General features: G+C 45.2%; 1 protein-coding gene and 1 long non-coding RNA gene across 2 annotated transcripts; both read right to left on the bottom strand.

The window, feature by feature from the left end:
• Positions 1 to 771: 771 nt before the first annotated feature.
• LOC118496126 lies at positions 772 to 1467 on the bottom strand. Its single transcript, XR_004898587.1, has 3 exons — positions 1323 to 1467; positions 1193 to 1250; positions 772 to 1103 (listed from the first exon to the last, which is right to left on the bottom strand). It is a non-coding gene; the product is annotated as an uncharacterized LOC118496126 (long non-coding RNA).
• An 8071-nt stretch (positions 1468 to 9538) lies between these two features.
• Positions 9539 to 11295, bottom strand: LOC116043296. Its single transcript, XM_031289886.2, is given in 2 exon segments — positions 9539 to 10664; positions 10666 to 11295. Coding segments are annotated over 2 exon segments (906 nt in total). The 3' UTR covers positions 9539 to 10388.
• Between the last annotated feature and the right edge of the window lie 16120 nt (positions 11296 to 27415).

Below are 27415 nucleotides of genomic sequence, written 5' to 3'. Positions count from 1 at the left end.
GAGTTCGTTAAAGTATAGCACCTTGACTTTGAGGCCTACTTCCTATTGCCACTAGGGGGCGCTATGACTTTTAGTAAATATCGGCCTTTATTTGTCCTCAGAGTTGGACTCTTATGAATCCTGGAAAGTTCCGAGCCAATCGGACAATGTACACTCGAGTTACACCCACTTCCTGTTTCGGCGGCGAAACGCACAAAATGGCCGCCCCGCCACGGCCATGCCCTATGACGAAAAGTTTTTCTTTTAACAACTTTTCATCTTTAATGTCTTAAGATGGCACAGACCGAATTTGAAGTTGATCGGATGAAATCTCTAGGAGGAGTTCGTTAAAGTACGACATGTGGAAATGGCCAAAATCGCACTAATTTCGAACTTTGAAATCAAAATGGCGGACTTCCTGTTGGGCTTAGGGTATGGCTTCAATTACGTTTTTTGTACATCTTGACATGATACATATGTGTACCAAGTTTTGTGAGTCTACGATAAACACACTGCAGGGGCTCAATTTTTTTAACATTGTAGGGGGCGCTAGCGAGCCATTTTTGCGCGCCTATTCCCGAAAACCAGACTTGATGCGACCGCCAAATTTGGTGAGTTTTTGAATATGTTAAGCCCCTCAAAAAGGCAATTCATTTGCCGGGAAAAAGAATAATAATAATAATTCCTTCAGTTTCAATAGGGCCTTCGCCACTGTCGGCGCTCGGGCCCTAATAATAATTCCTTTAGTTTCAATAGGGCCTTCGCCGCTGTCGGCGCTCGGGCCCTAATTAACCAAAAATCACTTAATCATAGTTCAACAAATAAACCCATAGACATAGACCCCAATCTCCACACACATATTAATAAGCACGGGCAAGCCAAAGAAAGGCAAAGCTATCGTTCGTGTCACAATCACTCAAATATCGTATCGGACACCCAGTTGGGCAACAGATCCTGGCGCTGAAAGGCGCGTAGAGGCGTTCAAAGCCTGGAGTAAGCTCATGTAGCTACAACCCGTGGAACAGTCTATGGTTGAAACAGAAGTCAGTTGAGACAAAACAGCAGCGTGGCAGGGAAGGGAGGGGCTAGTGCAGATACCAGCGCAAGCGAAGCAGTTTACAACCCTGGCGTACACAAACAAACCAAATTCAGTAAAGGTTTATGATTAAACAAAATACACACGCGATGCCAACTGGTATACATACATACATACCCGTCAGGGAGCTTCGCACCAATACACCAATAGTGCCGATAGTACAGCTACACGGAGCCTACAATAAAACGGCTGATTACTTAAACACTCAGAAAAATATCCAAAGAGGAGAAAGATTTGACCAACCTACCAGCAGCAAAACTCAACCCGGTTCCGTTACAGGAAGGAGCGGGTTTGTGACAGGGAGACACTGCAAAAGACAATGCACGCTGTAATGCCCATCCTAACACAAACGAGGCCTATAGGTAACAAACAAAATAACAACACTGCATTACCTGTTGAATTACTGCAACTGCACCGCGGATGGAGGAAGCCACTGACGCGAAAGGACCCAGAAATGTGCCTCAGGCGACAAAGAGTAAAGAGTGTCAAGAGGGCAAACCCCCTGCCTATATAGCATGCAGTTACTTCCTGATTGGTCCAGAGAGAGTAAGTGTGATTGAAACCATTGCGACCAATCAACCTGCTACAATCTACCCCAACTTTTGGATCGTCGCACCGACGATGGAGCAAACACAACAGGTTTGACCTCAACTACTTCCACGGTCTAAAGAGGGCTGACACAGAATTAGCCCGAGGGTCCGGAAGGTTTACTGCACCACCTGCCGGTCCCCCCACGGCCCTCGGGAGGCGATTGATATTAGAATGGTGGCCTGCTGTTGGCCGGGCTGTCCGACGGACTGCAACTTCACTAGTGTCAAGATGGGTGGTTGGTGAAACTGCGTTCGCAGTGCTGGGAGCCCCAACAAGGTCCAAAACCGGGGACACTGGGTTGGTTTGAGTTTGTACTACCAAAGGAGGATCCTGCCTAGGGATGGGAATCGATAACCGGTTCTTCTTTAGAACCGGTTCCCAGTGAATCGATTCCTTGGAACCTGCTTAACGATTCCGCTTAACGGTTCCGCTCGTTGCAAATGTGTCATGACCATAACGTTACACATGCGCTGCGTTCTTTTGGTTACGCAGCAAACATGTCATCGAGGCAGAAGCGATCTAAAGTGTGGTTATATTTCACTCGAAAAGACGCCAATGCAGTCATTTGCAACAGTTGTAAAAGTTTAATTTCGGCAAAGGGGGGAACTACCTCCAATATGCAGAAGCATTTGGCCACACAGCACGCAATCCGTTTCCAGGACCGTCGCGTATTTGATTCTCTACTACTCAGCGACACAGCAACAACAAGTGAGTCAAGCAGCAGCGGAGCTAACGAGACGCAATCTGCTATTAATGCCAAAGGTAACTTGTCTATTTAGTTAAAGGAGAACTCCGGGCAATTTTTACGTTAATCTTGATCGCTATACTTTTTTGAGTACTGTCTATAGCAAAAACCACGAGCCGAATTGGTGCTAGCAACATGGAGCTTCTGTAGCTAATGCCCAGAGCTCCCGTTAGCTAAAACTGCAGTTATGGGGGCATAAGCTAAAGAGTGCCTTTGTGTCTCTTAACAGACCCAAAATGCTATTAAAATGTCTGTGCAACACGAACAGGGCCCTTACATGACAACAAGATGCGTTTAGCAACTTAGCCATTGTTGAAATTCACATACCCTGTTAGCTGCTAGCTGCCGTCTGGGATGAGTGAGTGTGTTCAGCCAGGCTCCGGTAATAATCATCACGCTGCAGTCCCGTGTGTATTTGTAACATAAATATACATTTAGTGTGCAATCCATCTGGCGTTGGTGAGTAGGAGTCTTGTCCGTGTCGATCGTTGTGGTTTCCTTAGCCGGGCTAGCATGCCCGGCCGGCGTCCCTGCCTCTGCTTCCTCCCCGCCCTCCTGGCTTCACGTGGCCGACAACAATCCAACGAGCGCCCGCTGGTCTGGTGGATGTCTTCCAGAAGACCGTTCAAGCCTTCGCCACGAAAAATTGTATTTTATTTCCCCCTCAAAAATAGATAATTGAGCACTGTAGTGGTTCTGACCATATTAGTGACTATGCTACATGGCAACGGACCAAATTATGTTTGGGTCCTGTACAGTAAAATAGTGTTTTAGCCGGCTAGCTGTAGTATCGCTAAGTCCCGTGGGAATTCAGTTGTAGCAGGAAAAAGGTAAATAGTAGTGTGCAGGTTGGAGGAGTGTAGTGTGTGAAGAGTGAAGATCGGAGTTGATCACAAGGGAAGAAGTTTGGAGTAACGTAACTGGAGAATATAGAAGATACTGAACACATGGAAGAAGCGTTTGAGTTTGATGGTCGTCCTTATTTAGTCGAACCCGAGAACTAGCCTCACAAGAGTTGGAAAGAAGGAGACAAGTTGATAGTTGTGGTCTTTACAGAAGACTTCTTTCTATTTTGTATGTCAGTTGAGTTGAATTTTGTTTCAGGTTGAATATTCCCAAAGGCACAAGCTCTTCCTTGACTGTTTACAGTCTGTGTTTTTTGTTTTTATGGCACTTAAATGGCAGTTTTATTTATTTTTTTGGCTGGACCAATGTATGTGAAAAAAATCTATAGGTCCCTGAACTTTACTTTGTAGCTCACCTACTTTTAGATTTGTTCTGAGGTTGCTACACATAATTTGTGTATACTCTGAGTATGTGCGGTGTTCTTATCAGATATTAAAGCGAGTTAATACAAACAAACAAATTTGTACTTATTTCCTCACCCAATGAGAATCGATAAGAGAATCGATAAGGAATCAGATCGATAAGCAATATCGATAATGGAATCGGAATCGTTAAATTCTTATCAATTCCCATCCCTACTCCTACCTAAGAACCAGCAGATCACCATCACCAAAGTACTCCTCCTCCGATTCGGAGTGATCTAAGGGGGGGTGACAGAACAGCAGCAGGGCCACCAGAAGGGTCTAAATTGACCACAGCCTTCAGCAGGGCACGATTAACATGCCTGGACTTAGTCGGATTGTCTACAGGCGCTATGGTGTACACAGCTTCACCTTCGGCTGGTGCCCTCAGAACTCTATATGACACAGGATCATACAGATCTTGGATCTTATGACGACCTTGTGTGCTGAAGTTCCGCAGCCACACCAACTGGCCTACTTTCAGAGGGTGGTCTCGAACATGCTGATCATAATTCGTCTTGCGACGCTCGGCCACACCCCTTAACCTTTCCCCAGCCCCCTCAAAGGCTATCCGTAAGCGGGTCTGATGTTCCTGGATCCATTCATAGGTACTGCCACAGAGAGGATCTTGTACTCTACCTAACAGGAAATCAACCGGGAGCCTGGCTCTTGCCCAAACATCAACAGAAAAGGGGACTCCCCAGTGGCCTGATGAGGGGTGGTGTTATAAGAATACAACACCTGTGGCAGACAGGAACTCCAGTCCCGCTTCCGAGACACCGGAAAGGTGCGCAACAAGTTGTGCAGGGTTTGATTAAAGCGTTCACACTGACCATTACCAGCTGGATGGTACAGGGTGGTACAAGACTTCTCAATGCCATAGAGCCCACAGAGCTGCTGGATCAGAGAACTCTAAGTTGCGGCCCTGGTCCAAGTGTATACGAGCAGGAACACCAAACTTTGAGAACCATTCCGTCACCAAAACCTGAACCAGAGTGGAGGCTCTCTGGTCACGGGTGGGGACAACAAGTGTATACTTGCTAAAAACATCAGTCATATCGAGGACATTTTCCAATCTGTTATAAGTTGGTTCTAACACTGTGAAATCCATAGCTACAATCTCATTTGGCCTTGAAGCCAGCAAATGCCCCATGAAGCTGCGAGCAGCTGGCTGGATGTCCTTAGCCACTTGGCACCTCTCGCAGGCCTGACACCATTGTGCGACCGCAGAGGACATACCCGGCCAGTAACACCGCCATCGTAAAAGCTCTAATGTTCTTTCCACACCCTGATGACCATGGTCTTGGTGAACCTTGGTCAACACCTCTTCCCTTAAGGAAGCTGGCAAGATTAGCTGGAACACCGCCTCAAGGCCATCAGGGCGGAAGGCCTGGCGATACAAGACCCCATCCCTTTCCATCAACCGGTCCCATTGGCGGAGCAATGCCAAGGCAGGCTGCGACACTGCCTTTCGCTCCTCACCATTGGGACGCTTCCCTTTCCGCCAGAAGACCAGGGCCTCTTTAATGTCCGGATCTGCCTGTTTGCAAAACACCGAGATCTGAAGGTGTATATTCTGGCAAGGCGACAATAGCAGATTGAACTGCTTCAACTTGGTTCACTTGGGCATGCTGTAAGGAATCTGGGAGTAATGTACCAGGGACCACGGCCTCTAGATCCTGTATGCCGGGTGGGTGTTGACGGGACAGAGCATCTGCATTTCCATTACTCCTCCCTGATCGATTTGATTTCAAAATCGAAGGAGGCCAGCTGTGCTGCCCAACGTTGTTCGGTAGCACCAAGCTTCGCCGAGGACAAGTTGCTAAGGGGGTTGTTGTCTGTGAAGACAACACATTTGTGGCCCAGTAGGTACTCCCTAAACTTCTCGGTCATAGCCCACTTGAGTGCCAAAAACTCCAGCTTCATGGAGCTGTAGTTTTGCATGTTGCGCTCAGTGGGCCTCAGACCTCGGCTGGCATAAGCCACTGGTCTAACCTTGCCTGACTGCTCCTAGGAGAGCACTGCCCCAAGTCCCCCGTAGCTTGCATCAACCTCAAGAATGAATGGCAAAGAGAAGTCGGCATAAGCAAGCACAGGTGCCTCAAAATTACACTGGCACTGCTCCATCCAATGTCCCCTCACAGACAGCTCTGCTCTTCAACTTTGTGCCTCGCAGTTCTGCAACCAGCCTTTGCAGTGGGGCTGCCAACTTGGCGAACCCCTCCACAAATCGCCGATAGTAAATTAAATAAACCAAAGAACAACCGCAACTCTGGGATGGTGGTAGGTGGCGGCCAGTTCGCTACTACCTGCACCTTACTGGGATCTGTGGAGACGCCTTTGTCCTGCGGATGATATTCATTCCCAACACACCTGGGACGTGAAGTGACATATCATCGGGGGGGTCTTTAACCACCAGTACACCGCACCTTGCCATTGACTTACTACAGAGTTTGACATCCAACTCCAGGTAGCCGATATAAGGGATGGCCAGCCCATTGGCTGCTCGGAGCTGCAGCCAGTAGCAAGATTGGAGTTTCTCTCTACCCCACAGCTCAAAATGCTGGAGGAAAAAGCTCTCGGTAACTGTAGACACCATGGATCCAGTGTCCACCAAGCAAGGGACATCAACCCCTCATATTTTGAGAAAATAATCTGAAACACGCTGCATACCTTTGCAAATCCCTTTCTGATTCAAAGCCTACTAGCCCACTGCTACAGAAATCTGACAGTCAGCTCAGGTTGCAGTTATAGGCTACAATTAAACTGTTCTATCTGGTTTGATATCTTATCTTGTCTCTTTTTGTAAATCATGATATTGAATTCTGCTACAGTGTAAAGATGCCACGTAAAGAGGGAATAAGGAAGCAGAAAAAGAAGGACCTGCAGGAGGCAACAAAAGGCTGGGTTATTAGGAGCACCACAGGTTAGAATAGTGCTTCACATAAGAACTAACAAAGTCAATCTGACATGTTCATACATACTTATTATTATATTAATATATATATAATTTGGTGCTGATATATGTAATTTGGTGCTTAAACAGATTAATATTATGAAATGCAATCATTTGATAATACAAATATGGTATGATGGACTTTCAATTGCATTTTTACAGTGTCAAAATTACCTTCTCAATTCTTTTAGGGATATATACCAGCTGTTTACATTGCAATGGTACTGAATTTGTAGGGTACTGCTGAGCAAATTGTTACTTGTTCTCAGGAGAGGAAAGTGATTCATCAGATGAGGAGATGGAGGAGACAGAGGTGGTGAATGAGGGGCAGAGCAGAGATTCAGAGGCAGAGCTTGAAGCAGAAAGTGTGCAGGAAGCAAAGGAAGATGCAGAAGAGTGTGCAGCACAGGGGTCAGCTCAGGAGGACATTGAAGCCAGAGAAGGGCCATTCTCAAATTTACTTGAACTGCAATACCCAACCGATCCTGCTCATATCCTCAAATTCAATCTAAAGTATGATGAGTTTTGTGTCAAATTTTGCAACAATATTGGTCCCTGCCAGCCAGTATTCTCATAATTTCCAAAGAATGCAGACGGATGTGTTGTAGTAGTAGTGTCTGTTGCCTGTTGTTATTATTATTCTGTTTGTTTCCCGTTTTGTATATTGTATTCTGTGGACTGTGTATTTCGTTGTGTATATTTCTGTTCCCTGTTTTGTATTATGTTCTGTTTCCTGTTTTATTTTGATTTAGTTTTCTGTCTTGTCTAGTTTTACTTCCTGTGTTTTCCCGCCTTTTTTTGATTACTCTGCCTCTCCTAATGTGTTTCACCTGTTGTATCACCTGTCCCTTATTTGCTCATTACCTCCTGTATTTAGCCCCTGTGTTCCCTTTGTCTAATGTCAGATCGTTTTGTGTCTGTTTGTGTTTTAGTCCTGTCAATTTGTGTGTGTTTGTGTGCTTTCCCCGTGTCTTTTCTCGTCAGCTTCTACCCTTCCTGTATTTCCCTGGTTTTTACTTCTCTGGTTTTTTGGATTCCCTTTTTACTTCTTTTTTGGAATTGTTTTTTTGCCTGCATCCCCCAGGACTCCCTTGGTTCTTTTGGGTTTCGATTAATAAATCCTCGAGCTCAAACTTTCTCCTGCCTGCCTGCATCTCCCTGCATTTGGGTCCTTTATTTCCCAGAATCGTGACAGGACGGTCATTTAAAAAACAATGGTATGACAAAAATCCATGGTTGGAGTATTTTCCCAGTGCTGATGCCATGTTTAGTTTTAGTTGCCGTCTTTTCTCAAAAGATGAAAAATACACAAGCTGCAACACCTGGAAAACAGAGGGGGTAAACAAGTAGAGAAAGGCTTTAGAAAAAAATCAAAGAACACCGTGCATCGGAGTCTCACGTGTTGTATGGTGAGCTGGAACACATTCAAGAAAAATTAATTGGAGGCTGCTTTTGAAGTTGGTCATCTTGAATGGCATCTGCTAAAACAACAAGAGAGGGAGAGAAACAGATAAGTGTTGTCCCGATTAATTGACATTACTCTTTACCTGGCAAGACAGGGTTTGTCCTTTGGGGGATGAAACCTCATCAAGCCAAAATCGAGGGAATTTCCTAGAGTTGGTGGAGTTGTTAAGCAAATATGACAATTGTGTAATTAAACTACACCTTGGTGCTGTAAAAGAAAAGCAGGGAACTCAAACAACACCTTTTGTCTCACTACTCTCAAACAGAACACAATGATTTAATCAAAGCTCTGGCCATATCAGTGAAACATGACAGCCAAAAAGAAATTCAAGAGAGCAAGATCTTTTCCATACTGATGGATGAAACCACAGATGTTTCACACACTGAACAGGTTTTCTTTGTTGTGAGATATGTACACAATTTGAAAATTAAGGAGCGCTTTCTTCAGGTGTGTAATGTTCATTCAACAAGTGGAGAAAATCTGGTGATGGCGTTACTGGAAGAAAATGACCTCAAAGTAGAGAATATCCGTGGTCAGGGTTATGATGGGGCTGCAAACATGAGTGGTTGCTACAAGGGCCTTCAATCAAGAATTCTTAGACAAAATCCCAAGGCCTTGTACGTGTATTGCCAAGCACATTGCCTGAACCTGGTGTTGGTGGAAAGTGCCAAGTCGAACATCACCTTTCTCACATTTTTCAATTTAGTTGAAAAATGTTACGCTTTTGTGGCCAATTCATCAAAACGGCACCATGCATTTATTGAGACACAGAAGCTAATGCACCCGGGTCAACGGCCACTGGAGCTTCATCAGACACCCGGTGGGCCTGCAGAGAGATGTCCCTCAAGACTCTTAGAAAGGTCCTTCCTGCTCTTATGAAGTTCGGTCGGTCAGGCAATTATTGATAAATCAGACGTGATTGGACTCCCTCAGTCTACCCCCACAAAGAGCCAGGACACCAGTGTGAGACAGTCCACATCTAAGAGCCTGTCCTTTGGCCTACCATTATCGCTGATGAGTCCGGAATCAGTTGTGGTTAGACCACGTACCCAGCATTCTCTGTCTGGCACATACATGGCCCGCCCTCCAACATGGAATCTTCAGCATCATGTCTTCCCCCTCATGCTGTTCCTGTAATCATTTCACAAGTGAGTGCATCATGTACTTCTCTCCTGCCTAAATATAAACTTTGTTGTCACTGTTAAAAGTCTGAAGTGGAACCTTACTTTTTCGTCATAACTCAACAATCTTTATCCCTGTCGTTCCATAGGAAAAAGAAGAGGATTCTCTTCATGAAATGAGTACAAGTTTTGAAGAATGGCGATTAGATGACCCTAAGGATGACCCTACGCTCAGGCTTGGCCTCTACATCCAGCCATGGCTCGATGAATGGATGTTCAGAGAGAAAATGGATAGTGGATGAATCGAGCATAATGTAAATGTTTCAAACTTGCTGCCATTGTGGAATGCCCATGGAAGAGAGGAAATGGACCAAACATGGTAGCCAATTAAAAATACGCTGGACCTGCCTGAAAGGACACAAGGGTTTATGGCAATCATGCCCAGACCAGAGCAAGATGAGCAGAAATAATTTACTCACCTCTGCTGCCATATTATTCACCGGAGCCACTTATACCGATATAAGAGAGGGGGCATTTTTTCTAAACCTCCAAATCCCTGGCAAAAATCAGTTCTACGCTGTACAGTCGAAGTATCTCATCCCAGTCATCAACCATGCGTACCAAAATCAGCAGGGCCGTGTAATTGTACGCCTGAAACAATTCACTGACACAGAAGAAAAAATTGCCTTGGCTGGAGATGCGCGGTGCGACAGCCCTGGTAAGCATTTAGAGTAATGTGTGTAAACTTTAGAAAAACATTTATATTAATTTGCATTCATCTGTATTCATGTCAATACTTTTTTGTTATAGGTTTCAGTGCGAAGTATTCTACTTACTCCTTTATGAATGATGCCACAAAGGAGATCGTCCACTTTGAATTAGTTCAGGTAAACCAGCATGCATAAATCATTTAATAAATTAAATAATCAACAAAAAGGTGTGGGTATTTGATTGCTTCACAGCATTTATGGTCAGTCAACTCTGAACATTTTATTCCATAGGTTACGGAGGCTTCCAGCTCAGTAGCCATGGAAGCGATGGGATTCAAAAGAGGCCTTGATCATCTCCTGACCATGGGTGTGGATGTCGGTGTCGTCACTACTGATAGAGCTCCATCTATCCGTAAAATTATGAGGGAGACCCACAATGACATTCGGCATCGACTCTGTCACTGCTTGGCATGGTCTTTGTGATGAGCCCAACTGGCCATTCATTGCGTTTCACCTGACAGTCTTTAAGCAGGACGACGTCACCTTCCTGAAGATTCGGTCTGACCTCTGTCCACTTCCTCCTAGGCTGCAGTGTGGCCAAGTACTCCTGCCTCCATCTTTTCCAGAAGCAGTCTGCTAGGCTCTGGACCTGACGCCACTGGCTTTTGTGTAGGTGGTCAAGTCCACCAGGTCAAGTCTCCTGGTGGAGCAGGTGCAACACTGGCTTTTTGAGTCAAAAGCAATGCTGGTGAGAGAACCTGAGGCATTTCTGCATCTGTTGAGATGGGAGTCAAAGGTCGAGAGTTCATGATGGCCATGACTTCAGCCATTAGTGTAGTCAGAACCTCATGTGTGAGTCTTGTGACACTCTCTTTCATCAGGAGACCGTCGAGGATACGGCGTGCAACCCCAACCACCCTTTCCCAAGCTCCTCCCATGTGCGATGAGTGTGGTGCATTAAATGACCAGGTGCAGCCTTGATCTAGCATGAAGTTTTTGATCTCTGTGTCCTCTGTGTTGATTTGCAGTTCCCCACAGGCGCCGATGAAGTTTGTCCCTCTGTCTGAACGCAGATGTTGAACTGGCCCTCTGATAGCCAAGAAGCGGCGCAAAGCATTTATGAAACTTGAAGCTGACATTGCCTCTATCACCTCCAGGTGAACTGCTCCGGTGCTTAAACAGCTGAATATGACAGCCCATCTTTTGTTTTCAACACTGCTTCCTCTTGTTCGATGTGCCACAACACTCCATGGGCCAAACACATCCAGCCCGGTGTGTGTGAATGGAGGATCTACAGACAACCTGTCTGCAGGAAGATCTGCCATTTTCTGATTTTCCAGTCTCTTTCTATGTGAATGACACTGGATATGAGCTTTTTGGCACCGACAACCCACAGTCCTGCTGTGCGTACTGCGCCCGCAGTGAAATGGCGGCCTTGGTGGGCTACTTGGCTGTGGTAATGTTGAACGAGCAGAGTAGCTACGTGATGATTAGGTGGTATGATTAAAGGATGCTTTTCTTGGTCAGAGAGGTCAGCTTTGTGCACACGCCCAGCAACTCTTAGCAGTCCTTCGTTGTCAATAAAGGGGTCAAGTTGTTTGAGTGAGCTGTGTTGTGACACTTTCCCATCTTGTGTTAGGCTCTTGAACTCATCTTTGTACACATCTTGTTGCACAGCTTTAATAACTGTAGATTTTGATTGTGTTGTTGATGTGCAAGGCCTTGGGCAGTAATGCCATTTTCCACAGGTTTCTGTGTGTGAGGATTGAGAGAATGACTTTGCGACATGGGTAAGTATAACAACAGCTTTCACAAGGGATTTCCAGCTTGAAAAACGCTGGAATCTGTCTGAGCCCAGACTGTGATTTGCAATTGAGGTTGCCAATGTAGTTACCTGAGTTCGGATCTCAATGTCCAGGTCCGGGTTTACAAGCTGAAAACACTCTGCGTCAGTGTCTTCTGGAGCATCTGGCTGTGTGAGGAACTTAGGACCGGAGAACCAGTTGGTGAGGTGCAGTTGAGCTGGCGGCATAATCCTGGTGGCGTAATCAGCTGGGTTCAGGTCAGTTTGGACGTAATTCCACTGGCTCGGTGTGGTTGATTTCCTTATGCGTGTTACTCTGTTGGCCACATACATGTGAAATCTCCTTGTGGTGTTGTGAATGTAGCCGAGTACTACACGGCTGTCTGTGTAGAACTTGATGGGGAGCTCTGTGTCCAACTCTTCCTTTATTAGCTCCATGAGTTCAACAGCCAGCACTGAGACACACAGCTCCAGTCGTGGGATTGTGTGAATGAGAAATGGAGCCTGCTTAGATTTGCTCATCACAAATCCCACATGACATTGTCCGTCTGAGTCTATGACTCTCAGATATGCATCAGCTATGGCTAGAACAGACGCGTCTGAAAAGACGCAGAGTTACTTAGAATGAGCCTGTGAGAGAGAGACTGGAACATACTGTCTTGCGATATGTAGGTGTTCAAGGTCAGTAAGAGATGTAGTCCATGCTTCCCATTGTGCCCTTTTGTCTGCTGGGAGAGGCGTGTCCCATTCTTGCTGCATTGATGTGAATTCTCTCACTAGGGCCTTTCCATGCATAGTGATGGGAGAGACAAACCCCAAGGGGTCGTACAGACTATTGACAGTGGCCAGTGCTCCTCTTCGTGTGAATGGTTTCTCTCTTGACACTTTGAAATTGAAACAGTCGTTTTTAAGGTTCCAGCTTACACCAAGACTGCGCTGGAGAGGCAACGGATCAGCGTTCAAATCCAGGTCTTTGAGGTCCTTCGCTCTGTCCTCTGGTGGAAAGGCCTCCATGACCATGGCGCTGTTTGAGGCCATCTTGTGGAGTTTCAGGTTTGCCTCTGCCAGCATTTCCTGTGTGCGTTTTAAGAGGTCAACAGCTTCCTCCTCACTGGGAACAGATGTGATGCCGTCATCAACATAAAAGTTGTCTAGCACAAATTCTTTAGCGTCTGTGCCATGCTCTGCTTTGCCACGCTCTGCTGTGCGCCTCAATCCATATATGGCGACAGCTGGTGACGGACTGTTTCCAAAAACAGTCATCCGGTAATCGATTATCTCCTCTTCAGGACAGTTTTCTTTGTGCCCCAGGAAGCGAAGATAGTTGCGGTGATCTTCCTTTACCTTGAAGCAGTAAAACATTTGCTCGATGTCCGCTGTGATGGCAATCCGTTCTTTCCAAAAACGCAGCAAGACACCTATTAATGTGTTGTTGAGGTCGGCCCCCGTCAGCAGAACGTCACTGATGTTACTATACTGGGCACTTGAGTCAAACACCACTCTTACTTTGTCTGGATTTTGGGGATGGTAGACGCCAAATATTGGCAAATACCAACATTCCTCACCTGGTTTCAGAGGTGGAGCGGGTTCTGCTTGGTGATTTTCGATGACCTTTTACATGAATTCAAAGAAATGTTCTTTCATTCCTGGTTTCTTTTGAAAGGTGCGCTGTAACGAGAATAGCCTTTGTTTTGCTTGCTCTTTGTTATCAGGAAGCCGGATTCGTGGTGAGTGGAAAGGCAATGGCGCCACCCAGTGGTTGTCTTCAGCGAGATACACTTCTTTTTTCATTAAATCCAAGAAGATTTTATCCTCAATTGACAGGGCCGTTTTTTCATCATCTGCTGTCCTTAAGAAAACACCGTCTCCGATACATGCTTGTGTCAGTGCTGAAGCCTTTTGAGGGTCGTGAGTAACGCAGCACGTCTGGTAAGTACTGGAGAGATTGAGAACTTGCTTGTTCTTTGATATGGATGCTTCTGGGGCATGGTGTGAAGTATGAGGCTCTGCCATTTGGGAGTATGTTTGTTTTGTAGACATTGACATCAGTAGGCTGGTGAGCTCCATCCAGGCAGATCTCTCCTACAATGACCCAGCCCAAATCTAAGCGTTGTGCGTATGGAGTGTTGTTGGGGCCATTATGTTGCTCACGTACCTTGTGCACACTTAAGACGTCTCTCCCCAGGAGTAGAAGGATCTGAGCGCTGGGATCAGTAGGCGGGATCTTGTCCGCCACTGGAGCGAGGTGAGGAAAGAGCCGTGTTATCTCTGGTGTCAGGATTTCCTCTTTGTCATCAGGCATTGTGTTACATTCTATGAGGGTAGGGAGCATCACTATGGTTCCTCCATCGAGTGACTCTACAGTGAAGTTACTTGCTTTTCTCCCCGCCGTCTCGACTGTGCCAGAGCATGTCCTCAGAGTGTAGGGAGAGGAGTTACTTTCAATGCCGAACAGGTCAAAGAACTGTGACTTAGCCAGTGATCTGTTACTCTGTTCATTCCAGCACTGCGTAGACACGTCTCATCTTTTCCCGCTGGTTTGAGGGGTAAACTTTCACCAGACAGATTTTAGAGCATGATCTGGACTGACGAGAGTTACTACATACCTCGGTGCATTTTGAGGTGACATTAAAGGGCATGTCATTCTTCTCTACTCTGTTTTGCTCCGGTTCACATTTCGTCTCTTCAGCTGACCAGGGGGCAGGCCCAGGATAGAGTGCAGAGATATGTTTATCACTGTCACATTCTCTGCATTTTACAGACAATTTGCAGTCCTTTGCAATGTGTCTCTTAGAAGCACAGCATCGATAACAGATGGAGTTCTCTTTTAGAAATGCTTTCCTGTCGTCTAGGTGCTTGTTCCTAAAGGTGCGACACTTAAAAAGGGGGTGGGGCTTGTTATGGATTGGGCAATGTTTATCTGGCTCGTCATTTTTCCTTTCAGACTGGTTGTTCAGGGAGCTTGAAGCTGTGGCTGACACCTCGGTTTTCTTGACAAAGACAGATGGCTTGAGGTTGGATTTAGCTGCTCTGTCTGGCCTTTGGCTGTTTGAATAGTTGGATGATGGGATTGCAAAACTTGGGTCGTTTCTGGTTTTTGCTTGGTTGCAAATGAACTATACAAAAAAGCTGAAAGGTGGAAAAGCTACCTTGTAGTCCTCTTTGTATCTGGAGTTTTTCAACTATTGGGTTAACACCCCGTGCGGTGTGTAGATATGCATGCCCAGGCATAAGACCACTCCACTTTGCAGACTCCAATTCAAGTAGCAGATCACCAAGCTCTCTTAACTGACGAGATTCTTTGTTGGTGAGGCGTGGAAAATCTTCCAGCCTTTTCAGCAGAGAAGGTTCGATGACCTCAGGGCACCCGTAGCATTCCTCTAGTCGCTGCCATATTATTTTGACTGCGTTTGCAGGGCTGGTTACATACACAGACCTGATTCGTTTAGCCTGAGTGGATGACTCTGGGCCGAGCCATTTGACGAGAAGGTCGAGTTCCTCTCGGTGCATCAAGTTGAGGTCACACGTGATGTTCTGGAATGAGGTTTTCCATGCCCAATAATTTTCAGGATTGTCGTCAAATTGGGTCAGCCCAGAACTCACCATCTCTCTCCTTACCAAATAGGTGGCAAAATCAGGCATCTGAGGTGGCATGTTGGTGTAGCCTTCTGCTGAGACACAAGGAGGAGGGACTGCAGCAGGCTGCCTCTGTGTCGCACTGTTCTGCTGGCGTTCAAAGCTCATACCAGCATGCTGTGGGTAGCTGACGTGGTGATGGGGAGTTTAGGAGACTGATGAAGAGGGAGATTTGGCTCTTTGGGTGCGTGCTGTGGGTAGCTGACGTGGTGATGGGGAGTTTGAGGAGACTGATGAAGAGGGGGATTTGGATCTATAGGTACATGCTGTGATTCAGGAAATGGTTGCTGAGCGTTTTGTACCGGAGTGTGGATCTGCACATACTCGTTGGTGCGTTGAGCTCTCTCTTCATCCCCAAAATCGTTGCACCTTTCCTCATCCAAGTCTGCTGCAGCTTCATAGACCTCTGCCTTTCTGGATGCTGCAGCTGCCTCCCTCTCCGACTGCAATACCTTGAGCCCTGCTTCCACTTCTGCTTTATTGCGCTCTGCTTCTGCAAGTGTTTCTCTGCCGCTGTTCCTCAATGCGCGCTTTCTCCCTCAACATGGCTGCTTCCCTCTCCGCATATGCACTCTTTACTTTTAGTGCTTCTGCTTTGGCCCTCGCTTTAGTTGCAGCGCTGCTAGCCGATGATGCAGAAGTCTTGCATGACGAAGAGCTAACAGATGACCTAGTTTCTAATGTTAGGTCTGTTTTATTTTCTTCTTTCTGAGAATGCATGTTGTCAATGAGACTCTGACACTGACGTGGTGCACGCTGTTCTGAGATCTTCACCCGCTGTGTTACGTCCTTTTATATTCTGTCCTAGCAGTTGTGTCCTAACAATGCTTAGGCTGATAGCGAACAAGGCAATGAATGAAGCTGGTTTGACATCTTCCTAAGGTGGAGATTTATTGAAGAGTTCACTCCAAGCATTGTTTTCTTTTTGTACAACTAAGGAATACAAACAAAATTAAAGCTGCAAGCAGTGATGGACGGGCCCTCGCTCCTCTGCGCGCGTCGGGGTTACCGGCGGTCGCCGCTCCTTGCGACCGTGCATTTGCGCGGCACTCAGACACCGCAAATCGTCACCAATGAAAAGGGAACTCCATGCTGAGTTCAATGATACCTCACACAAGGGTCTACCTTAATCGGTTCAAATGTTATGAAAGGGGGCGTGGCTTAAGCATAGGGGGCGGGCCAAAACATCACCAATGAAGGAACTCTCTGCTGAGTTCATTGATACCTCACACAATGGTCAACCTTAAATCGTTCAAATGTTATGAAAGGGGGTGTGGCTTAAGCATAGGGGGCGGGCCAAACATCACCAATGAAGAAGCAACTCTCTGCTGAGTTCAATGACACATCACACAAGACCCTACCTTAAACGGTTCAAATGTTATGAAAGGGGGCGTGGCTTAAGCATAGGGGGCGGGCCAAACCATCACCAATGAAGAAGTAACTCTCTGCTGAGTTCATTGATACCTCACACAATGGTCAACCTTAAATCGTTCAAACGATATGAAAGGGGGCGTGGCTTAAGCATAGGGGGTTGGCCAAACCATCAGCAATGAAGAAGCAACTCTCTGCTGAGTTCAATGACACCTCACACAAGACCCTACCTTAAACGGTTCAAATGTTATGAAAGGGGGCGTGGCTTAAGCATAGGGGGCGGGCCAAACCATCACCAATGAAGATGCAACTCTCTGCTGAGTTCAATGACACCTCACACAAGACTCTTCCTTAAATGGGTCACCAGTTATAAAAAGGGGCGTGGCTATATTATAGGGAGGGATTAAAAAGGAAGTCTCTGCTGAGTTCAATGATACATCACTTTGTCAGGTGGGTTAAGAAGTTTGTTTATTGTAAAAAACCAAAGGAGCACGCAAAAATGAAAACCAAAACCTAACGGTAGGAGGCAAACATCAGTAAATACTGAGAAGTGTGAGCTGCAAGGTCTGTGGTATATTTCCATTGCAAATATCCCATTACAATTGAGTAAAAGGGCCAAAACTGGTCTACGTTGATTATAGCGCCCCTTAATGGCCGATCTTCGCCAAATTTGGTACAGCGCCTCAGAGCCGCATGCCGAACGAGCACCACAAGTTTCGTGGTGATTGCTTTTACCGTGGCAGAGATATTGCATATGCAAATTTCCCATTTAAATGCATTGAGTCATTGGCCAAAACAAATAAACGTTGGTTATAGCGCCCACTAAAGGCCAATCTTCGCCAAATTTGGTACAGAGCATCATAGTGGCATGTTGAACAAGGATCCCAAGTTCCTTGCTGATAACTTTTAATTTGGCCGAGATATGATATGATACGTGTGTGGTAGCTAGCTATTTAAATTTGTTTGGTCGTCAAATGCGCATACTTTAACGTAGCAAAATTCCTTGAGTAACTTTTGGTCAGGTCCATCTGGAGATGCTACCTACCAGGTTTCGAGCTGATCCGTCGCACGGCCTAGGACGAGTTCGAAAAAGTTGGTTTTGCGCATTGCGCGATTTTGCGAAAAAGATTTTAAGCAAAAATGGGCGTGGCCTATATCATGTGATTCAGCTTGATTCAAGGAACACGTGAATATATGGTTTTCTAATGTGTGATGTGTAAACCATTATAGCGCCACCTAGTGGTCCACATGTGTACTTTTTGGTAGGCGTGGTCCAATACCCATTCTTTATCTACCCTGTAAATTTAAAGTTGTTCACATTAGTGTAAGTGGTGAATCTAGACTTGGGTCCCATTGGCCACGCCCACTTTGACCCCTCAGTACCCCACTCTAGACATGGCCTCAGGAGTGTCTCTAGATGGTACCCATCAAATTTTGTAAAAATCTAATTAGCCGTTCATGAGATATAAACTTTTTGTACTTGGAACGCCCCCTAGTGACCAATTTTCGTAAAATGCATGGGGGACCTCCAGAGGGTCATGGCAAACAAGAATCTAAAGTTTGGCGTTGATAGCCTTCATTTTGGCTGAGATATGGCAAAGTTGGTGTTTTCATAGTTAGCTACACAAATTTGTTTGTGCGTAATATGCGCAATTTTTATCCTATAAAAAATCTTTTTATTAACTTTTTGTCAGGTCGGTCTGAAGATGCTACGGTCCAAGTTTCGTGCAGATCGGTCGCACGGTCTAGGAAGAGTTCGAAAAAGTAGGTTTTTGAGAGGCGTGGCCTATATCACGTGATTCAGTTGGATCCAGGGAACACGTGGATATATGGATTTTAAATGTGAGGTGTACGGTGTGGGAGTTATAGGGCCAAACGCGTTTTTTCTGCCATAGCGCCACCTAGTGGTGGTAGTGGGTCAGTTTTTGCGCCTGAGGTCCTTGCGGAGATTGGGACCAGTCCTGAAAACGGCAACCCCCCACCATGTACGGTTTAGGCTGTAGTCGGAGTTTTAGGCGGAGAAGAATAATAATGATGATGAATAATCAGCAGAAAAACAATAGGGTTCTACAGCCCTGCTGTATGAACGGCATAGCTTTGCTCTTACAGACTCGGGCTTGGACCCCTAATAACTAGAACTGCAAGCAGTTAAGACGGGGCCCAAGCCTCCGATGCCAGTCGCCCCCGACGCCCGGGGGAAGGTGCGAAAGCGGAACCCGAAGCCGGGCGGCGGGGAGGCAAACGTCGCTAAACGTCGAGAGGCTCGAGCCGTGACGTCTGCGGTACGTCGCCATTGAAAACGTAGCGGTCAACGGTTCACCTCCAAGCGTGTACGGACCACCTTCAAGAATGCTCTACAACAAACAAACTTCTTAACCCCCCTGACCTCGGGAGACAGCAGAGAGAAATGAGAGAGTGACCGAGAGGGTGGAGGTGGGAGGCAGGTGTGGTGGTTGAAGGAGCAGGGGAGGTGCTCAAGTTGTTGCAAACGGCGTCATAGGCGCCGACATAACCAATCACGCTATGACAGGCGATCCACTTAGCACCAATTGCAATGTTTAATTGCACGGTATCGCCGCCTTTGAATGGTGTTGATTTTGGATTGAAAAAGTGAGAGAAAAGAGTTGAATTTGTCCACTGTGAAGGTTGTAGAAACTTTGTCAGGTGGGTTAAGAAGTTTGTTTTATTGTAAAAAAACCAAAGGAGCAAGCAAAAGTAAAGACCAAAACCTAACGGTAAGAGGCAAACGTCAGTAAATATTGAGAAGTGTGAGCTGCTGTCTCCATTTTTGCTCCTGAGGTCCTTGCGGAGTTTGGGACCAGTCCGGAAAATGGCAACCCCCCACCATGTACGGTTTAGGTTGTAGTCGGAGTTTTAGGCGGAGAAGAATAATAATGATGATGAATAATCAGCAGAAAAACAATAGGGTTCTACAGCCCTGCTGTATTAACGGCATAGCTTTGCTATTGCCAGTTCTTACAGACTCGGGCTTGGACCCCTAATAATGAATAATCAGTAGAAGAACAATAGGGTTCTACAGCCCTGCTGTATGAACGGCATAGCTTTGCTATTGCCGGTTCTTACAGACTCGGGCTTGGACCCCTAATAATTAAAGCTGCAAGCAGCGATGGACGGGCCCTCGCTCCTCTGCGCGCGTCGGGGTTACCGGCGGTCGCCGCTCCTTGCGACCGTGCATTTGCGCGGCACTCAGACACCGCAAATTGTCACCAATGAAAAGGGAACTCCCTGCTGCGTTCAATGATACCTCACACAAGACTCTACCTTAGATGGGTCAGCATCTATAAAAGGGGGCGTGGCTTGAACATAGGGGGCGGGCCAAACCATCACCAATGAAGAAGTAACTCTCTGCTGAGTTCATTGATACCTCACACAATGGTCAACCTTAAATCGTTCAAATGTTATGAAAGGGGGCGAGGCTTAAGCATAGGGGGCGGGCCAAACCATCACCAATGAAGAAGCAACTCTCTGCTGAGTTCAATGACACCTCACACAAGACTCTTCCTTAAATGGGTCACCAGTTATAAAAAGGGGCGTGGCTAAATTATAGGGGCCGGGTCAACCCATCACCAATTAAAAAGGAAGTCTCTGCTGAGTTCAATGATACCTCACACAAGGGTTTACCTTAATCGGTTCAGATGTTATGAAAGGGGGCGTGGCTTAAGCATAGGGGGCGGGCCAAAACATCACCAATGAAGAAGGAACTCTCTGCTGAGTTCATTGATACCTCACACAATGGTCAACCTTAAATCGTTCAAATGTTATGAAAGGGGGCGTGGCTTAGCCATAGGGGGCGGGCCTAACCATCACCAATGAAGAAGCAACTCTCTGCTGAGTTCACTGATACCTCACACAATGGTCAACCTTAAATCGTAAAAATGTTATGAAATGGGGTGTGGCTTAAGCATAGGGGGCGGGCCAAACATCACCAATGAAGAAGCAACTCTCTGTTGAGTTCAATGACACCTCACACAAGACCCTACCTTAAACGGTTCAAATGTTATGAAAGGGGGCGTGGCTTAAGCATAGGGGGCGGGCCAAACGATCACCAATGAAGAAGGAACTCTCTGCTGAGTTCAATGACACCTCACACAAGACTCTACCTTAGATGGATAAGCATTCATGAAAGGGGGCGTGGCTTAAGCATAGGGGGCGGGCCAAACCATCACCAATGAAGAAGCAACTCTCTGCTGAGTTCAATGACACCTCACACAAGACTCTACCTTAAACAGTACAAATGTTATGAAAGGGGGCGTGGCCTGAGTAAGTGGGCGTGGTTATATTATAGGGGCCGGCTCATTATCACATGTAGACCACACATTCTGAGTTTCATGTAAATCGGATGATGTTTGTCATATAAGGCGCATTTCCTGTTGCCAGCGGGGGGCGCTATGACCAAAAGTCAAATATGGCCTGTAGGTGTCCTCAGGCCTGGACCCTTGTCGATCGTGAGAATTTTCGGGCAGATACGACAATGTACACTCAAGTTACAACAATTTATTTTTTCATCGCTCAACACTCAAAATGGCCGCCACGCCACGCCCACACCGTCAGACGAAAAGTTTTTCTTTTAATAACTTTTCATCTTTAAGGTGTTGGGATGATAGAGACCAAGTTTGAAGTACATCGGATGAAATCTCTAGGAGGAGTTCGTTAAAGTATAGCACCTTGACTTTTAGGCCTACTTCCTGTTGCCACTAGGGGGCGCTATGACTTTAAGTAAATATCGGCCTTTATTTGTCCTCAGGGTTGGACTCTTATGAATCCTGAAAAGTTTCGAGCCAATCAGACAATGTACACTCGAGTTACACCCACTTCCTGTTTAGGCGGCGAAACGCACAAAATGGCCGCCTCGCCACGGCCATGCCCTATGACGAAAAGTTTTTCTTTTAACAACTTTTCATCTTTAATGTCTTAAGATGGCAGAGACCGAATTTGAAGTTGATCGGATGAAATCTCTAGGAGGAGTTCGTTAAAGTACGACGTGGAAATGGCTTTGAAATCAAAATGGCGGACTTCCTGTTGGGCTTAGGGTATGGCTTCAATGACGTTTTTTGTACATCTTGACATGATACATATGTCTACCAAGTTTCGTGAGTCTACGTTAAACGCACTGCAGGGGCTCAATTTTTTTAACATTGTAGGTGGCGCTAGCGAGCCATTTTTGCGCGCCTATTCCCGAAACCCTTAAAATACGTAAATTTTCACCAGACTTGATGCGACCGCCAAATTTGGTGAGTTTCTGAATATGTTAAGCCCCTCAAAAAGCCAATTCATTTGCCGGGAAAATAATAATAATAATAATAATAATAATAATAATAATAATAATAATAATAATTCCTTCAGTTTCAATAGGGCCTTCGCCGCTGTCGGCGCTCGGGCCCTAATAATAATTCCTTCAGTTTCAATAGGGCCTTCGCCGCTGTCGGCGCTCGGGCCCTAATTAAAGCTGCAAGCAGCGATGGACGAGCCCTCGCTCCTCTGCGCGCGTCGGGGTTACCGGCGGTCGCCGCTCCTTGCGACCGTGCATTTGCGCGGCACTCACACACTGCAAATCGTCACCAATGAAAAGGGAACTCCCTGCTGCGTTCAATGATACCTCACACAAGACTCTACCTTAGATGGGTCAGCATTTATGAAAGGGCTTGAACATAGGGGGCGGGCCAAACCATCACCAATGAAGAAGGAACTCTCTGCTGAGTTCATTGATACCTCACACAATGGTCAACCTTAAATCGTTCAAATGTTATGAAACGGGGCGTGGCTTAAGCATAGGGGGCGGGCCAAACCATCACCAATGAAGAAGCAACTCTGCTGAGTTCAATGACACCTCACACAAGACTCTACGCCATACAGTTCATTAGCTGTGAAAGGGGGCGTGGCTTATGCATAGGGGGCGGGCCAAACCATCAACAATGAAGAAGCAACTCTCTGCTGAGTTCAATGACACCTCACACAAGACTCTACCTTAAACGGTTCAAATGTTATGAAAGGGGGTGTGGCCTGAGTAAGTGGGCGTGGTTATATTATAGGGGCCGGCTCAGTATCACATGTAGACCACACATTCTAAGTTTCATGTAAATCGGATAATGTTTGTCATATAAGGCGCATTTCCTGTTGCCAGCGGGGGGCGCTATGACCAAAAGTCAAATATGGCCTGTAGGTGTCCTCAGGCCTGGACCCTTGTCAACGGTTAGAAATTTCGGGCAGATATGACAACGTACACTCAAGTTACAAAAACTTCTTTGTTCATCGCTAAACAGTCAAAATGACCGCCACGCCACGCCCACACCGTCTGACGAAAAGTTTTTCTTTTAATAACTTTTCATCTTTAAGGTGTTGGGATGATACAGACCATGTTTGAAGTCCATCGGATGAAATCTCTAGGAGGAGTTCGTTAAAGTATAGCACCTTGACTTTTAGGCCTACTTCCTGTTGCCACTAGGGGGCGCTAGAGTTAGGGTTAGGGGTTAACGTTTTTTGTACATCTTGACATGTTACATATGTCTACCAAGTTTCGTGAGTCTACGTTAAACGCACTGCAGGGGCTCAATTTTTTTAACTTTGTAGGGGGCGCTAGCGAGCCATTTTTGCGCGCCTATTCCCGAAACCCTTAAAATACTTAAATTTTCACCAGACTTGATGCGACCGCCAAATTTGGTGAGTTTTTGAATATGTTAAGCCCCTCAAAAAGCCAATTCATTTGCCGGGAAAAAGAATAATAATAATTCCTTCAGTATCAATAGGGCCTTCGCCAATGTTGGCGCTCGGGCCCTAATAATTCCTTCAGTTTCAAAAGGGCCTTCGCCGCTGTCGGCGCTCGGGCCCTAATAATTCCTTCAGTTTCAATAGGGCCTTCGCCGCTGTCGGCGCTCGGGCCCTAATAATAATTCTTTCAGTTTCAATAGGGCCTTCGCCGCTGTCGGCGCTCGGGCCCTAAATATCAAAACATAATTCTAACCGATGTGCGCATTGACAACACACGGCTGAAGAAGCCGACAAATAGCCTGTATGTAATTCCCTCCGCTTAAAATCTATATCTTTCATAAAGATACCATATGAATGATATCAGTGAATGTTAACGGGGTTGTCGGTCTCTAAATGTTTTAACTTTTATGAGCGCACCCCTCTCTCCCCCTCTCTCTCCGCGCACCGAGCTCCGCCTGATCTTCTATAAGAACGGTGACGCCGTTATCAATCGAGTATTGATTGGTCAGTAGGCGGTGCTTTAACACCGGTTGATCTCTAATCTCCAACATAACCTGCTCCCGACCAGGTTAGGTGTTCAGCATAAGTTACCACGGCGATTGAACCCGATAACAAGTAATCCACCTTTGTGATACAGAAAACCCTGGGTTGAACCTGAAGTTACCTCGTTAACGCCAAATCTTGCTTCGTAGTACAGGCCTTTGGAGGCAAAAACACCAGAGACAATACGACATAAAATCACAACACAGAACAGAAGTAATGCTCCCACAAGACGCAAAGGAAAACACAGAGACTAAATACACAAAGTAAATGAGGAAACAAGCAACAGGTGACACTAGGACTGGGAAACAGGTGAAACACATTAGGGCTGGACAGAACAATCAAAAAAGGCGGGAAACAAACCAAGACAGGAAGCAAAACCAGACAAGACAAGACAGAAAACCAGATTATCAAAATAAAACAGGAAACCGAGCAAAACAGAAAAACCAGACTACCACAATAAGACACAACACGGAACAAAATACCAAAACCATGACACCAATAAAGCTGCAAATAAATTCTGATTTTGGTTCTATATCAGAGGAAGACGTACTACTACATTTACCTGACAGAGAACGTAGCAGAATCAGAATTTAATCACAAAATATCACTATTATCGATATTGCATGTTGATATCGCCACAGTCAGCGTTTAATGATGACGGTCCTGTCTCGGCATTATTATCGTTAATGAATTTAACACTTCAGCAGAGATGTTCATTTCCAAACATGCTTAGTGGCGTGACGGTTAATGTTGAAGAATGTATTTAATTGTGGGTGTATTTTGCCAACGGTAATGTTATTAGCAGTACACTTCATTAACCGACCCAGGGTGAGTCTAAAGAAAACTGCTGTCTTTGCCCGGTCAGCTTCGACATAGTCTCGCATTTAGAGCTCACAGCAACCTAATACGATATAGTGTCAGGCTTTTATTTGATATTTAGTGTTGGAAAAATGGCTTTTTATAGAGTTTCTTACGGTGGCCCTGAAGTGCAAATCACCACAGCAATTAGAGAAACGCAACAAATCATAAAACACAACGGCAAATAGGAAAACACAACAGAAAAAATGAAAATACGACAGCAAATATGAAAACAAAACGGCAAATAAGAAAACACGACAGCAAATAGGAAAACACGACAGCAAATAGGAAAACACAACAGCAAATATGAAAACACGAAAGCAAATATGAAAACACAACAGCAAATATGAAAACACGACGGCAAATAGGAAAACACGACGGCAAATAGGAAAACACGACGGCAAATAGGAAAACACGACGGCAAATAGGAAAACACGACGGCAAATATGAAAACACGACGGCAAATATGAAAACACGACAGCAAATATGAAAACACGACAGCAAATATGAAAACACGACAGCAAATATGAAAACACTTAAACAAATCACAAAACACAACGGCATTAACTTCTACCGGACCTCTAGTAGAGGACGGACCCTCCTGATTGGACAGACGCACTGTCTGTCTTTTGACAGGAAGGAGAGGTGAAAAAATAAAAGTGCCTCACTGTCTATGCTTTTAACAGACGGACTAGCCGTTTCTCATTTCAAAACACTGGACGAAATGGATGTGGAACTATGAACTGTGCTGTTGGTGAATCGGCGTCAGTCTGCTTGCAGGAGGAGAATATTCTGTCAGGAACTTTGCTCGCAACGTGCAAAGGTAGGTAACCTTACCGACACCGATAGGCTTTAATGTAAGCAATAGTCGTTTTGTCTTATTTATCCCATGTCAATAAATTAAAAACTCGTGGGAGTTCATGTTTGTAGTAGTCATAACACTTACCGGTAAGGAGAATTGCAGTAGCTAACCGTTTACATTAGCTTGTAGTTTACTGCATGTATGCAACATTAGCTCATTGTCCAGTAGCTTCTAGCTTTCAGACAAATGCAGTGCAAAATATGATCAGCAACTACAAGGTAAACGCTACCAGCTAATGAGCTACCACAGGCAGTATGATATGCATTAAACTGCAAGTGAGAAAGGGTAAATAGTACTGTAAACACACAAGCTACAAGGCTACAACCAACATATGAAAAGTCATAATACCTCCATTGATAAACACCCACTAATACAGTAAAGGTAGGTGTAAGTGTGTTAAATGGTCAACAGTTGTCAGTTAAGACCATGATGAAGAAACTACACCACTACACAGTTACATGAAGTACCTTCATGTTACAGTATGCTCAAATATACTTGTGATACAATTCTAATCTTACCAGGACAGGTTGGATAACTACTGGCCTAACCTAAAGCTTTCTCCTTCTGTCAGCAGTCCGGAAGCAACACCATCATCGGGAGCTGAGTCTGATCGCCGCTTCATGTTGAATATACTTGTGTACAGTATATAGTAATGTTTGAATAAATGTTATAATAAAGATACACGTTTCATTAATGTCTTTTTAGAGCTTGTATACCTAACTAGTTATTAAAACAGGTAGCTTCTGAATATAATTACTCAGTTAGAAGTTTCCTGTATCCAGGTCATAATTTGATGGAAAAATAAACATTGAAAAACAGTTTATATTATATACACACCCAAAAACTTAAAAGACACAGACAAACTAGTTAATTTAATGCATTTATTTTTTGAATGGCAATCTCTAATATAGCAAATAATCTATTCAACATCTCTTTTTGGCCTCTGTCTCCCTGCTTGTCTTTTGCTTTCCCTCTCCTCCTCATCTCTCCCTTCTGGTGACGCTAGTGCAGCCACGACGCTGAAGTTGGCATCCGATTCGCAGCTTCTGATTTGGCAGTTAAGGGGAACTTAAAACTGTTTTTTTAACCTCTTACTGTATTGAATGAGTGTTAGTCATTAAGGTAAATTTATAATTATGTCTAAAACACACTTTTAGATTTGTGAAAGCTTTATTGTCTTTATGAGAACACAATAAGTTTTTTTTCACATATAAACCACATTAGACTAGGTCTAGATCCACCTAGACTTGTCAAATCTGGACTACATTATCCCAGAGAGGCTAAGGAGTCTTAAAAACACAGTTTGGGATTTGTGAAAGCTTTATTCTATTTGTGAAAATGCCATAAAGGGAGATTTTACTGTTTTTTGCATGTGTAGACCACATTGGACCAAGTCCACATCCAAAATCACAATACCTAAACTTGTCAAAACTAGACAAGAATTAACTCACTCTCTCCATGTCATTTATTATATCCATGAGCAGGTCTTCCCCTGTACTTGTGTAAACACGGTAACGCAAACTTGGTAATCTACAGTGGGCAATACAGCACCGTAAAGAAAAGACCTTTACGACAGCAGGTGTGGTGAAAATACTACCACTTTTGTCCAAAGTGGCCGCTAGAATTAACACAAACTGAAAGTTAC

This window comes from Sander lucioperca, chromosome 10 (genome assembly GCF_008315115.2).
Source record: "Sander lucioperca isolate FBNREF2018 chromosome 10, SLUC_FBN_1.2, whole genome shotgun sequence".
Taxonomy (NCBI): domain Eukaryota; kingdom Metazoa; phylum Chordata; class Actinopteri; order Perciformes; family Percidae; genus Sander; species Sander lucioperca.
This window is presented reverse-complemented; position numbering and strand designations above follow the sequence as displayed.